The sequence below is a fragment of the Heloderma suspectum genome, chromosome 2 (genome assembly GCF_057233095.1).
Source record: "Heloderma suspectum isolate Gila_16-S chromosome 2, 16-S_ref, whole genome shotgun sequence".
In the NCBI taxonomy this organism is placed as follows: domain Eukaryota; kingdom Metazoa; phylum Chordata; class Lepidosauria; order Squamata; family Helodermatidae; genus Heloderma; species Heloderma suspectum.
Window position 1 is genome coordinate 293,193,453 of NC_139459.1, and position 15,940 is coordinate 293,209,392.

General features: G+C 47.5%; 1 protein-coding gene across 4 annotated transcripts in view; it reads left to right on the forward strand.

The window, feature by feature from the left end:
• CFAP92 (cilia and flagella associated protein 92 (putative)) overlaps nt 1-15,940 on the forward strand; it is a 112,804-nt gene that overhangs the window by 35,209 nt on the left and 61,655 nt on the right. For all 4 annotated transcript variants that reach the window (XM_084839938.1, XM_084839936.1, XM_084839939.1 and 1 more), the window contains one exon: nt 1,438-1,564. In XM_084839938.1, the coding sequence (XP_084696064.1) occupies nt 1,438-1,564 (127 nt within the window). The remainder of the gene's footprint in view (nt 1-1,437; nt 1,565-15,940) is intronic.

The window sequence follows — 15,940 nt, forward strand, 5'->3', positions numbered from 1 at the left end:
TTTACTTGGCAAGAATACTGGAGTGGGTTACCATTTCCTTCTCCAGTGGACCACATTTTGTCAGAACTCTCCACCATGACCTGTCAACCGTCTTGGGTGGCCCTGCACGGCATAGCTTATGGCTTCACTGAGTTATGCAAGCCCCTCTGCCACAACAAGGCAGTGATCCATGAAGGGGAGCTAATCATACATACATTATAATGAAATCTTGACTTTTTTCTGTCCCATTTATCCGTCCCAATATACATTACCAATGGTTCTATACGTTAGGCAAATATAAGGGTGGCTCAAGTACATCCTTGCTGTGTCCATTTTCTTAAGAATAATTCATCGGATTCCATTAACGACCTTTCTGGGCTTTGGATCTGGGTTAACCAGTTCAATCAGGTTTTTCCTATAACTTGACCAGTCTATTCAGTCTCATGCCTTCTTTACATCAATAAAGTATAGAGTTGTAAATATTCCATTTATTTTACTTGTAGTTATAATAGGTAGTGCTGTTATTATCCAAGAATATCCTTCATTAGAAAAAAAATCTTGTTTGATTTATATTCAGGTAATTAGAGAAGAACACATTCAGTTTCCCACCTAACATAAGCGCTAGAATCTTGTAGTAATTCAGTGACGGTGATGGTGATGATGGAGGAATTGGTCTGTAAGACTTAATGTTCAGTGTCTCCTTACCCTCTGTACTTATCGTACTATCTTGATTTGCCTTTATGAGCTCAAAAAAGTTGGATTTTTTCCTTGCCTGATTATGTACTTGGAACAGTAGATTTATAATCCCCCCCAGCCTGAATAACTGAAACAGATGTAATTGGTAAACATAGAAGTTCCAGTTGCCCTAGTTTCTAGCAGCTTTATTTTGTAGCTGCTTGTAGCGAAGAGGGCTGGCATCCCATTTAAAGACATACAAATCTATTAATGGTATGGGTTTTAGTTGAGTAATCTATTGCATCTGGGTAAAAATAGTAGGTTGGATCCACTGTTTGCTCCTGCCAGCAGATGCACTCTCTGAGCGGAGTTCTGGTCAGGCACTCCAACTGAACTAGGAGAAGTGAATTCTGCTGATTCACCTCTACCCCTGTAGCCCCCAGATGTGCCACCTATAATATCAGGCATCGCCTTAGGAGAGTCTTTCCCTCCCATTTGAAAGGGAAAGGAGAACACCTATTTTAAGATGTGGGTGTCATCTGCAATTTTTTAAGTATTTGTATTTTAAAAAAAATCAAAACCTGCTACCCTATTAATCAGTTGTACTTTTTTAGTTGATCAAGGCTGTAATCCTACACCCACTTACCTGGGGCCAAGCTATACTGAACTCTGTGAATCTTCTGAGTATACATGCATAGGATTGTGGTGTGGTTGTGCTACTAGTCAGTCAGTCAGTCAGTCAAACAAACCTTTCAGCCCTAATTAGTATCAAATGTGTTACAGGCTCTCCTGGTTCAGCTGTAAGCAAGCGCCTGGAAGATGAAAGTAATGCTATTGATCAAAAAACCTCTCGTAGAGCTAGTTCTCCCCCATCTCCCACAAAAGTTGAAGACTTTAACCGGTCACTGAGGTAAGTCTCTCCAGGGTGCACAGCTATTAGAATCATTTCTGCTTGTCCTGTGACATGCATTTACATCTTTAAATGAAACTGAACACAGCTGTTATGCTAGGAGTATACTTTTTTTCAGTGATGGCCAACTCTGTGCTTCACATCTGTTGAAATTGCTTACCATTTCAAAGGAAGAGTTGCATCAAAATGCAAAGACAACAGCAAGCAATAAGGAAATTTGTCCCATTTCTATAAATTCAGCTCTCAGCAGCTTTTGTCACTTCAAAATATTTATTTTCTTGTTTATTTGGTTGGTTTGGTTTTCTTGTTTGGTTGGTTTGCAATATTTTCCCCTTCGTATTTATGAAGCCATTGGACTTCGCTCAGTGGCTTGGAAATGCAAGGGAAAAGATGGTGAATTAGCCAATATATATGTTGTTAGGGAATGGATTTTATTGAGTGTGGGAAGCAGCAGCCACATTACAATATTTTGCTAACCTCATGTGACTGGATGAATATCTGTAAAGAAGGGAGGAAAGAAAAGATTTTGTCTTGAGTATGGTTGGTTGTTTCTGACAGTGCCTTTCATTGTGAGATTGTGGCAGAGGTCTGTGTGTAGGTTTGACTCCGGTAATTTTAAAAAATGACATTTCTAGTAGGACAAAGCAAGTTGAAATGGGTTTTATTTGATTGGTCAGTGCTTCCTCTGGAGCCACTCATCTTTGCAATGTGGGTAAGGCTTGCTGATGTTGGAGAAAGAGCCACTGACTTTTGCAGGTATCTCCTGTTTGCTTCCTGTAAGGCAGAAAACTTGAATGGGGGGACTCGGGCAGCAGGGCCTAGGCACCTTACTCCCTGTGCCACTGAGGAAACTGGGAGGCTGAAGGAATTACTGGTCTAACCTTTCCTGTATTTCTGCACCATCCCTATAATGGACAGAGCAGGTACTGCACCTCATCATCAGCTGGGGCAGGTGGCTTGAGAACCCTGTGGGGGGCTTGGCTGGCTCTATGTAACATGCTCCTGGCTTGGTTTCTCAGTCTGAGCAACTCATAGTGACATGGCTTCTCCCTCTTGCCTTGCTTTGCCTTCCCTTCATCATCTGCCCAACCCGTTATCTGAGCACCAGGCTGTCCACTATGACCATGCCTTCTGCCTCTGGTTCTTGGTTGTTGTGTGCCTGCCTGATGTGGAACCTGACCCTGGCCTGTTCTTGACTGCATCAAAGACTTCTGGCTCTTTGGATCTCGGTCTGCCTGTGTCAGAATGGGACCCCAAGTGGTTGTCTGTCTCCAAGCTTGGCCAAGGCTTGAGGCTTCCTGGACTTGGAGCAAAGAGGAGAAAGAAGTCCAGACTTGCTGGACTGTATTTGGTATAAGTGCTCTGTGATTACCTTTGCCAGGAGCTAGATAGACAAAGGCAGGGGCAGCAGCCATAATAGAGTTACTTCTAAATTATTGTATCTTCTGTAGATTACAGATTCTCCTACCGAGTGCAGGAGGCCAGCCAGTGTGGGGAGGTTCTGCTTCCGGGACCGAGAAGGCAGTCTCCAAATTAACTTCCGGAGGAGGCGGGGCCTCCCCCATGCTTGCCAGTTGTACTTCCTGCCTTGTGGAAGGAGGCAGCTTTTCCTAGCTCTTGCCTGTGAGAGCAAGCAAAGGAAGACGAAAGAAGACAAAAGAGAAGAAGACCGACTTGCGGACGCAACACGGGGGAGGCAGCCACTCCTGTGGCATACAGAGGGACGACTCGCGGTGGGGAGAAGGATTCAGGACCCCCCAAGGGCTTCTTTCCTGCTACCACACAGGCACTGGGGAAGCCCCAATGCTCCAGCCCCGCAAAGCGGGGACAATCTTCAGCCATGGGTTGAGGCAGGCGCTGCTATTGGCTCCCTCCCCGCCAACAACCAGCGTGGAGCGGCAGAGAAAAGCCTCAGCAGGCACCGGGGCATGCGAGGGTCGGCAGCGGCTTCCTTTGCCGCCCCTCCCTCCAAGGAGCACAAGCAGTCCGGAGAGGGTGAGTGAGGCGACGGCAAGGCCCCTCGTGTCCTCCCCTCTCGATTCCACTACCCGATCAAGGGACTGAAAGGGCAGGAAATCCAGGGTAAACCCCTCAGGCCCACGCCTCCACTTGGAGCCTCAGGAAGGGCGGGAAATGGGGGACTCCAGTTCCCTGCCTTCCCCATCGTAGGAACCCCCAGACGTAGAGCGTGGAGCCCAGCTATAGGGCCAACCCCGAGGGCCAGCCCCCCCCCCCAAGTCCAGGAAAGGGAAAGTTCTATGCTGGATTTACTGGAGGCCATTTGCCAAATCAGATGCAAGCCCTCCCCTCAGGAGAGGTCGAGACACCATGAACGCTTCCACAGGAGCTCATCCAGGGAAAGGGCACGTCGCAAGCGACGCACCCTCTCACGATTGTCCAGCTGCAGCTCCATGGACGTTCAGCGCAGTAGTTCACGCTCCAAACGGAAGCACAGTCGCGCACCTTCCCGTGCCCACTCTAGGAAAAGCAGGCAGAGGGGAAGAAGGAGGGCAGGTCCCACTCCACCTCAAGTAGGGGCCCCTCTGGAAGGAAGCGCACCAAATCCTCTTCTCCACCCATCCAGAGAAAGAAGGCGAGGACATGTGGAGAAGGGAGCTGAAGGGCCAGATCCCCTTCCTTATCCCTGACCTACCTCTACGATTGCCAAAGTTCCAGATCCCCTTCCCCCAGATCAAGCTCATCAGAGTCTGAGGGGGGAGATGCCTCGGAGGAAGACAAGCCCAAGGGAAAATCCCCAATCGCTGTCTTTTCCCTGCGGAGGCATTTCCCAGATTAATTTCCAAATGCTGTAATATCCTGGAGTTTGCAAACCAGGAACAAGACATGACACCCCTCCAAGGTAGGGCAAAGAGTGCAGGGGCAGCGGCGGCCTTTCCATGCCCCCCCCCCAAATGTGTCACTCCCACTAAGCCTGGAAGACATTCTACGCAAGGAGTGGTCTAAGCCAGCTAGATCTGAGACACTCCACCGCCACTGTGAGAAGTTCTGTCGAAGAGGATGCCAAGGAGGATCTGGTCATCCCGACAGTAGACGAACCGGTCTGTCAAGGTGGAAACTGAGCAGATAGAACCCCATAGCAGTTCTGATTCTGAGGAGGATCAGCAATCCGTGGGAGAGGAGCCAGCTCATTCCTCACAGGCACAGCAGCTGGCAGAGATTCCTCCTGCCAGCATTCCTGAGATAGATAGTGATCCTAGCAATGAGAAAATGCGGGAGGGGGGCTTGCTAGACGCTCGACGCAGACGCAGAGAGCGATGAGCAGTGGAGGGCGTGGAAAGGAGGCATAGTGCCCGTTTGGCGCGCAAGCAACAGCCGCCTCCCGTGGACCCAAGGGAAAGAGGGAGGATCTCTCCCTAGCCCATAAGTTCAGGGTCTTCCCGTGATTCTCCTTCAAACGGAGATCAACTGCCTACTCGGAGCATAGGCTACTCTGCTGTTCATTGCTTAGTTGCTGGTGATTAGCATCTAAAAGAGTCATTAAGTTATAAAAAGATTAAAGCCTTAAAAAGAATCATTTCGTCTGTGTCTTGAGTTGGCTATTAAAGTGTACTGAAAGAGGCCGCTAGGGCGCTGCTGACATAGTCGCAGCTCTCAGCTCCAAGGCCCTCCTGACCTCAGAGCAGGACGAGCTTCCCTCAGACCAACATGATTGAAGGACTGAGGCAGCCCTCCGCAGAGGCTTCGAAGCCTCAGCTACATCCATGCGGGCGGCGACCACATCTACCATTGTCACCAGGGGCATCTTCATGATGGCAAACAGTCTGCTCCAAGGCAGAGACCTAGGGAGGGACACCTGTGAAACGGTACAGGGCATGGCAATGGCAGCAGCATTCCTAGCAGATGCATCGCTAGACTCCTTCCAGCTGGGCCAAGACCACCAGTTCAGCATGACTCGCCATCCCCCCCAGTAGGGGGACAGCTGCGGGACTTCTCAAATGCCTAGAGACAGCTCTGCTCAGACAGCTTGGTCCTGGAAACGGTGATGGAGGGCTATTCTATAGAGCTCCGGAGACCACCCAGGGAGCGCTTCTTCAGCTCCCCCCATTGGAAGGACTCAGCTGGACATTTGAGCACTCTCGCAGCCATACAACATCTCCATCAGATCCAAGCCATTGAGAAGGTGCCTTGGAAAGAGAGGGGATGGGGCATCTTCTCCCTCTTCTTCACAGTCCCAAAGAGGAACGGGAGGACCAGACCCATTCTGGACTTGAAGACGCTCAATCGCTGCCTAAAGAAGCAGAAGTTCTGAATGGAGACGCTCAACTACATAAGGGAGAGCCTACAAAGAGGGGACTTCTTAACGTTGGTGGATCTGGCAGAGGCCTACCTGCACATCCCCATCTGGCCATCTCACCGCAAGTTTCTGTGCTTCAGCTACAGAACAAAACAATCCCAATTCAAGGCTCTTCCCTTTGGCCTAGCCACAGCTCCAAGAGTGTTCACAAAGATCCTCCTGGCCCAAGTGGCCTACCTGAGGTCAAAGGGCATCCATCTACACCCCTATCTGGACAACATTCTAATCTGCTCATCGTCATGGGAACAGTGCATACAAGACACCAGTGTCACTCTTTCAACCCTACGGTCTTTGGGGTTTGTCATCAATGAGAAAAAGAGCTCCCTGTCACCCTCACAGTCCATAGTCCACCTGTGGGTGACCCTGAACATGGCCATGGACATCATGACTCTATCCCTGGACTACAATAAGCAGGCTGGCAGCCCGGATCCAGACCGAAAAGAAATCCTGCCTCAGAGAGCTGGCAAAACTGCTTGGCATGATGGTCTCTTGCCAGGAGACTGTCCAGTGGGCAAGGTTCCATGCGAGGCTCCTACAGTCGTTCCTCTTGCTTTCCATACGGAAATAACAGCCAACATCAACCCAGGGGTGCGAGTTCCAGCAGAAATCTCTTGCTTCCTGTCTTGGTGGTCACACCCACCCAACCTCGCAGGGGTGTGTGTGTCCCATCCAGACTCTGTCGTTCACCACCCCAACTACGGATGCTTGCCCCACGGGGTGGGGGGCTCTCTGCAAGGGCCACCATATCCAAGACCTATGGACCACAGAGGAATCTCGCCACAGCATCAACCTACTGGAACTGAGGGGCCATCCACTTGGCATTGAGACATCTAGTTCCACAGTTAGAGTCCCAGGATGTTCTGGTCAGAACAGGCAGCATAGTAGTGAAGGCATACTTGAACAAACAAGGAGGAACTCAGTCCAAATCCCTTCAAAAGGAGGCCATGATACTTTCCAGGTGGGCTCAAAAACATCTCTGCTCCATCAGGGCAGAGCACCTAAGGGGTGTACTGAACATCCAGGCCGACTGGCTCAGCAGGACGTCTCTAGAGCCAGGAGAGTGGTCTCTCCATCCAGACTTGTTCATTTGGCTGACAAATTGGTTAGGCTGGCCCTGTATAGACCTCTTTGCATCCCAGCAGAATGCCAAGTTCCCCAGATTTTCCACTCACTACGCCAAAAGAGGCACCAAGTTCACAGACTCCCTGACCAACAGATGGCCCAGAGAGCTTCTGTATGCCTTCCTTCCTCTATCCCTCATCCCAAAGGTGATCCGGAAGCTGAGGGACCAGCAGGCAGATTTGATCCTGATGGTGCCCAATTGGCCGAGGAGGCCATGGTACGCCACCTGGTAAACCTATCCACTGCCAAGCCTCTGACTTTACCGCCCCGACATGACCTACTGACTCAAGGCCCAATCACACATCAGGACCCAGGTTTCCTGAAACTGACCGCCTGGAAGTTGAGTGGAAACTGCTAGGGACTCAGGACTACTCTTCAAGGGTGGTTTCCATCCTCCTAGCCTCCTGGAAGTCCTCCACTTATGAGTGCACCTGGAAGGCTTTCATCGTGTGGGCCCAGACTTCAGGGAGGGACCCACTAGTCACCAGCATAGAAGATATCCTGGAGTTCCTTCAGGAGGGCCTGTCAGTAAGCTTTAAAACTAATACCCTAAGGAGACAGGTTTCTGCCTTAGGATCCATTCTAGGAGAACTAGGGGGGGGGTCCCTAGGTTCTCATCCCCACATCAAGAAGTTCCTGAGGGTGGCTTCACTGATCAGCCCTGCCTCGGTGAGGAGGTTCCCCACATGGAGCCTCAATGCTGTGCTCAAGGCATTGTCCAAAGCCCCATTCAAACCCCTAGGGGCTAAGGTGCTGTCCCTCAAGACAATATTCCTTCTGGCTATCATGTCCGCCTGGAGGGTCTCTGAACTGGGGGCTCTCTTGGTGGAAAAGGAGCTTTGTATTTTTCACAGGGACAAGGTGGTCTTCCACAGAGCCCAGGAACTGTTCATCCCATCCTTTTGCCCTCACCATTCCAAACCCCAGGAAAGGGAGTGGCATACCCTGGATGCCAGGTGGGCCCTCAAGTTCTGTCTAGATAGAACCAGGCCCCACAGGCAACACAGTGCCCCATTTGTGTCCTTCAGACCATCCTTCTTGGGCAAGAAGGTGTCAGTAGCCTCTCTGGCTGGCTTTGCGGGTGCATTGCGCTGGCCTACACCTCCAGTGGCCTAACAGCCCCGGAGGGATATTGGCCCACTCAGTTAGGGGGATGGCCACATCAGCAGCCTTCTGGGGTAGGGCTCCCCTTGAGGAGATCTGCAGGGCAGCCACATGGTCGTCCATGCATACATTTACACATCACTACAAAATCAATATTTTTGCCACTGTAGAGGGTGCCTTCAGCAGGAGGGTCCTCCAGAGGGTTCTGCAGCCCTAGCAGGGGGCTGGCCTAAGGGTTTGTTGACCTACCCAGGGATCAACTGCTTTGGCACATCCCTGTACTGGCTGGCCTCCTGCACTTGGTAGGAGAAACAGAAATTCTTTACTTACCAGTGAATTTCTCGCTGAGTAAAGGAGGCCAGCCAGGGCTCCTTCTAGGCGGCTCTTAGGTTAGGCAGGCTTCATCATGGTTGCTTCCTCAGCCTGATTGTCAATCAAGGTTGGCAATCGAAGACCATCAGGACGGAGGGCTTCCAAGGAGTTTCTATGACTTGGAGGACTCAACTGGTGAGCATGGGGGAGGTCCCGCCTCTTCCGGAAGTTAATTTAGAGACTGCCTTCTCGGTCCCGGAGGCGGAACCTCCCCATACTGGCTGGCCTCCTTCACTCTGTGAGATCAGAAATTCACTGGTGAATAAAGAATTTCCGTGTCCTTTAGCATTGGTTAACTTTCTTCCTTTGAAGGTAATCATACAGTGTTTTCAACTGACCTTTAATCTATTTGCTAAACTAGAAAAATTGAATTCTTCAAAAGTTTATCTGTTTCAGGTATGTTTCTGAACCTCAAATTATTCTGTAATCTCAGTTCTGGCCACCCAGCTGATAGGACTGAGCAGGGGGTTGGACTCGATGGCCTTGTAGGCCCCTTCCAGCCCTACTATTCTATGATTCTAGGAAGCTGTAAATTACAGCTTGATAGTGGACACAAATGTTTATAGGATTATATGCAAGTAAAAAGACTGACTTTACTTCCAAAGATGTTTTGTGGTCATTGAGATACATCCTTTAATATAAAAATGATTTTTCTATCTGTACTATCTTTCCAACCCATCTCGATATGTTGGCTGTAATCCAGAGGAGCTTCTAATTCAAGGAGTTGCACATGTGTGCCTAGGCCTTTGTAGATTTATTTAGCATCTCCCTTCCTGAACAGCAGACCACTAAAGTGAAGTGAAGCTTGAAATGAAGTTTGGGGAAAGAGCTTCTGAATCAGAAAGACCCAACAAGGCAATGGTGTGTACACAGCATGGTGGATTGCAGCCATCCAAAGGACTGGAGAATGGCCAACGTAACACCAATTTTTAAAAAGGGATCTGGGGGTAACCGGGAAATCACAGGCTGGTCTGCTTAACGTCTGTTCCAGGTAAATTGGTTGAAAGCATTATTAAAGATAAAATTAGTAAGCCTATAGAAGGACACGCCCTGCTGAAAAAGCATCAAGATGGCTTCTGCAAAGGTAAGTCTTGTCTCACTAATTTTTTACAGTTCTTTGAGAATATCAGTAGACATGCAGACAGGGGTAATCCGGTAGACATTGTTTTGTTGGACGTCCGAAAGGCTTTTGACAAAGTCCTTCACCAAAGCTCCAGAGCAAACTTAGCAGTCATGGAATAAGAGGACAGATCCTCTTATGAATCAGTAACTGGATAAAGAACAGAAAGCAGAGAGAAGGAATAAATAGTAAATTCTCCCAATGGAGGGATGTTAACAGTGGTGTCCCACAGGGATCGGTATTGGGACCAGTGCTTTTCAGCTTATTCATAAATGATCTGGAATTAGGAGTGAGCAGAGAAGTGGCCAAGTTTGCGATGACACCAAATTATTTAGGGTGGTTAATACAAAAACGTGAGGAGCTCCAAAAGGCTCTCTCCAAAGTGGGAGAATGGGCATCCAAATGGCAAATGCGGTTCCGTGCAAGCAAGTGTAAAGTGATGCATGTTGGGGCAAAAGAATCCCAACTTCAAGTATAACCTGATGGATCTGAGCTAGCGGTGACCGGCCAAGAAAGAGATCTTGAGGTTGTGATGAACAGCTCGATGAAAATGTTGACCCAAGTGTGTGGCTGCTGTAAAAAGGCAAACTCCAGGTTAGGCATAATTAGCAAAGGAATTGAGAATAAACTGCCAAGATCATACTGCCTTTGTGCAAATCTATGGTGTGACAATACTTAGAATACTGTGCACAGTTCTGATCACCACACCTAAAAAAGATATTGTAGAGCTTGAAGAAGTGCAGAAAAGTGCAAAATAATCAAGGGGTTGGAGCAACTCCCCTATGAGGAAAGGTTACAACAGCCGGGATTGTTAAGCTTGGAAAAATGGCGCAGAAGGGAAGACATGATACAGGTGTACAGAATTATGCATGGTGTGGAGAATGTGGATAGGGAGTCATTTTTCTCCCTCTCTCATAATACTAGAACCCCATGAAGCTGATTAGTGGGAGATTCAGGTCAGATAAGAGGAAGTACTTATTCACACAGTGCATAGTTAAACTACGGAATTCACTTCCACAAGATGTATTGATGGCCACCCATTTGGATGGCTTTAAAAGGGCAGTGTACAACTTCATGGAGGATAAGGCTATCAGTGGCTACTAGTCTTGATGACTAATATGCTACTTCCAGTAGCAGAGGCAGTATACCTATGTACACCAATTGCTGGGGAATGTGGGTGGGAGGGTGCTGTTGCACTCGTAACTTGCTTGTGGGTTTCCCATCAACAACTGGTTGGCCAATATGTGAACAGAATTCAGGACTAGATGGACCCTTGGTCTGATCCAGCATGGCTCTTCTTATGTTTGTTCATTGTAACTCGGAAAGCAAATCCTGGCAATCTGTTTAATTATGTGTGTAGGACAGAGATATTGGTACAAAATATTGGTTTGAACGGTTTGAACATTATAAATGTTTGTTGCATGGTGCAAAGCTTATTTTAATTTTTGAGAAATTGATATAGTGTTTCATCTCCTGCTGCTGTTATTTTAAGACTTCTTGATTTGCTTTGTCTCTTTTCTAACAGTTTTTAGTTCCTGCTTTGTAGACTAAATATATATTTCCTGCTCATGGATTTTGAAGTCCTTGCCAATTCAACAATTTCCTCTTACTTTTATTCCCCCAATAGGAAAACATCTCCACATCATGATGATAAACATGTTAAAGGGCCTAAGAACGCCATAATCTCATTTTTGTGGACATTTTTTAATTTGGTACATAACCTTTGACTGATATTAGGAAAATAAACTTAAAACATTTTATTGGCAAATAATTGAGGTGGGTTGGGTTTGGCATCTCATAATATTTGCAGCGAATGAAAATAACTTATTTATCAGGGCAGCACCACAAATCATGATGTTATACTGGCGATTGCAGGAATGTTCCCTTGTCACTGCAAACAGATTTGCTGGCACGAATGTTTGGATCTGAGTGCCAGAAACTGAAATCCCATTTAAAGTTGATTTAATGGCTCTTAGGCTACTAATGCTGTTTTGCACGGCAAGATACCCTGGTTATATAATTATTTAGGGGATGGTGGCAGATGGTTGGCATTTGGCATAAATCAGAAGAGGCTTAGTGTGAGCTGATCCAAACTGTCATATACAGTCAGGGCCAGAAATATTGGAACAAGGATAACTGTTTTGGCAGTTGGCCTCCATACACTACCACAATCCAATGTCTATTGATATTCACACACCCTCTCACTTGTCAACTTCTGTGGGGTTTAAGAAATCTAGCTCTGCCTGTGAAGGAGCTCATCCCACAATGGAGTCTCTCTGTGGTGCTTCAAGCATTGATGTCAAAACCATGTGAGCCTTCGGCAGCTATTGACATTCTTTTGCTCTTGTGGAAAGTTGCCTTTTTTGGTGGCGGTTACGTCTTCAAGGAGAGCATGTGAGCTCTGTGCTTTGTGTACTGATGCACCTTATACAATTTTTTATAAGGCAAAGGTTGTGCTCAGACCTGATATGACATTTATTCCAAAGGTAGTATTAGAATTTCACATTAAGCAGCCTGTTGTGCTCCCAGCCTTTTTTACTTCTCCAGTATCGGATCTGGAGAAGTTTTAGCTTTATACAGATCAAGGACTGAGCCATTTTGTAAGTTGCAGTGGCTCTTTGGGCGCTAGGGGGGAAACTAAAAAAGGCTTACCTGTGTCATCCCAGAGACTGGCCTTGCGGATAGTTCAGACAATCAAATTGGCATACCAGCTTGCTGGGCTGGAAGTTTCCTCTCACTGAGCACATTTGATGAGTGGGGTAGCAACATTTACAGCCTTTGGCAAGGGCATTCCACTACTGGACTTGTGCAAAGCAGCTACATAGTCTAAGCCATCAACCTTTGTGAAACATTATAAACTTGATGCCAGGGTACATTTGGACTGTGCATTTGGAACAGCAGTACTTTCATCGGTTCTTCAGTGAGACACCTTCCCATCTCCGGTAAATGAGCTTGTCAGTCGCCAATATGTGTGATACAGAGACCATGGAGAAAAAAGGCAGGTTGCTTACCTGTAACTATAGATAAAAGGAAGTGCTTCTCCACAAAGCACATAGTCAAACTATGGAATTTGCTACCACAGAATGTAGTGATGGCCACCAATTTGGATGGCGTTAAAAGGGGGTTAGACAGATTCCTGGAGGAGAAGGCTGTCAGTGGCTACTAGTCCTGATGGCTGAGTGCTACCTCCAGTACCAGAGGTAGTGAGCCTGTGTATACCAGTTGCTGGGGAACCTGGGTGAGAGGGTGCTGTTGCTCTCATGCTCTGCTTGTGGGTCCCTGTTCGACAGCTGGTTGGCCACTGTGAATAGAATGCTGGACTATATGGACCCTTGGTCTGATCTAGCAGGGCTGTTCTTATGTTCTTCAAGGGGTCATCTGTCCTGTTCAGTGTTTTTGACAATCTCCGCCATTACTTAGCTGTTTACTCATTGGGAATGCACAGCAGGGGGGCCTCCCGGCAGGTTGGAAGGCTGGCAAACTGTTCTGCTGACCTGCCTCTCTGCTGCTTTGCTGCTCTGCTGACCTGCTGCCTTGTTCAGAACACTGCAGGCCAAAAATGGCAAGGACTCCAAATGGTGCAGGCACAGGAAGGTGACACGCCCCACAACCCATCGCCACCACCTTCGCCATCATGACCGCACCCCCAACAATCCAAAACAACCCAAACCAACTCCACAGCCACCAAGACACAAAGGTTCATTCGCGCTAGGGGAGAAATACACAGGGAGGTCACGGTGCTCCATTTGTGCATATTTGGGAAATGCCGCATTTTTTTCTGTTTGAGGAAAACATGGGATAGGTGGGTGGAAATGGTGGGATAATGACTGGACAATGACGACGTCATGTAATGGACCTGCACGAGTGGCCAATCATGAATGTGCAACAAACTGGAGGTGTAGAGACACCCTCAGATGGTCTCAAGGACCTGAGGAAAAGGACAGGAACCCACTGGAGTATGCACAGTGGGACGGTGGGGGAGGGTTCCCACCAAAGGCATGACTCGGCTATAGAAGTTTTCCCGAATCGAGGCTCCACGCAGGCACAGAGCCCATATGTGTGAATGCACAGATGACCACTTGAAGAACTACAGTTACAAGTAAGCAACCTGCTTTTCTCCACCTGTCCCTCTCTGACTCTATCCACCATTCTCTCTCACTCTCCTTCTGTCAATCATTCTTCCGTTCATTCTTCTGTTATAGTTGCTAATGCCACCGCTTAATCCCCATAGAGTTTTAAACAGGCAGTATTGTTTTGCAGCCTTTGGTTTTGAAATAGTGTTCGGTCTGGTTTTTTTTAAATAACGTTCTATTTTTGTTTTTATATTGTTGCGATTTTACTGGATGTTATTGTATATTCCTTTGATGGTGCTGGCACGCAGAAAAGCGATATATAAGTACATTTGATCAATAAAGTGTTTCAAGTCACTTTCGTTTTTATTCATATTTTGTTACATATTAAACAGTACCAAGCTTTGTACCTAAGAAAATTTCATCGAATTCAAATATGTAACAAATTAATGAAGTCTAAATATTACCTTAAAATTCAGAACACCCTGGTGGAAAACATAAAACTTTCACTCTCTTAAGATTGGCTGGAACAAGGTATTGAGGCAAATGTAGTGTTGCCACCAGAAAATCATTTCCATGTCTCCCTTTTCTTTTTTCCCAGGTAAATTTAATAATACTGGGCTCTGCAAAACCAGCTCACCCCCAGAGCCATGCTAATGTGCCTGACACTCAACCCCCACCCCTTACTGGCAGCTGGGATGGTTTCAAAGCAAAGTGAGAGCCTCCAGCCATGTCATTTTCATTTCTAATGAGTGCCCCTGGCCCCCACGTGGAGGGTGGAGTGGTCAGGGCAGGCCAGGTGAAGATGGGACAAAGATGGGGTGAGGAGTGCTGAGTGTGGGGAGGACAACAGGGAACAGGAGGGCTGGTTTGTATGTGTGTCTTGCGTATTCTGTGTGGGGCGAGGTGGCTGTGTGTTCTGTGTGGGGGGGGTTGGTGGCTAGGGGAGTGGGGCTGGCTTTGTGTGTATGTGTGGCAGCTGTTTTGTGCTCATAACGCTTAATATTCAAAATATGCCCACTGGCCCAAAAGGACTGGAGACCCCTGTAGTAATATATAACACGCACTGTTATACTGCAGGTTTCCCTGCTTCTATTCCACTCCATTGGCTCCATTGGAATGGGAAATTCACAGTGGAGGGGGGAATCATGCCAAGAATTTTTGTATTACTAGACATGTCTAGGATAGTGAGGAGGTGGAGGAGATGTGAGGCTTCCCTGGACATCTCCCTTTAATATTTCGTTCTAGACACTGAATTTGGAAAAGGGGGTAGTTGACACACTGTGAGGGAACATTTTAAGGGAGGTTTATAAATACTGCCCCTTCATGGATCACTGCCTTGTTGTGGCGAAGGGGCTTGCGTAACTCAGTGAAGCCATAAGCTATGCCGTGCAGGGCCACCCAAGATGGAAAGGTCATGGTGGAGAGTTCTGGCAAAATGTGGTCTACTGAAGAAGGAAATGGCAACCCACCCCAGTATTCTTGCCAAGAAAACCCCATGGAACGTATCACAAGGCTAAAAGATATGATGCCGGAAGATGAGCCCCTCAGGTCTGAAGGTGTCCAATATACTACTGAGAAAGAGCAGAGGGAATTTCCAAGTAATGCCAGAAAGAGTGAAGCGGCTGGGCCAAAGCTGAGTTTACATTCCAAAGGTCAGTTTACATTCCAATTCCAAAGAAGGGCAATGCCAAAGAGGGTTCAAACTACCGCACAACTGCGCTCATTTCACATGCCAGCAAGGTGATGCTCAAAATCCTACAAGCTAGGCTTCAGCAGCATGTGAACCGAGAACTACCGGAAGTACAAGCTGGGTTTCGAAGAGGCAGAGGAACTAGAGATCAAATCGCCAACATTCGCTGGATCATGGAGAAAGCAAGAGAATTCCAGAAAAACATCTATTTCTGCTTCATTGACTACACTAAAGCCTTTGATTGTGTGGATCACAACAAACTGTGGCAAATTCTTAAAGTGATGGGAGTACCAGACCACCTTACCTGTCTCCTGAGAAACCTGTAGGAGGGTCAAGAAGCAACAATAAGAACCGGACATGGAACAACCGAGTGGTTCAAAATTGGGAAAGGAGTACGACAAGGCTGTGTATTGTCGCCTTGCTTACTTAATTTATATGCAGAGTACATCATGAGAAACGGCGGGTTGGATGAATCACAGGTCGGAATTAAGATTGCTGGGATTATCATTATCAACAACCTCAGATACGCAGATGATACCAGCCTAATGGCAGAAAGCGAAGAGGATCTAAAGAGCCTCTT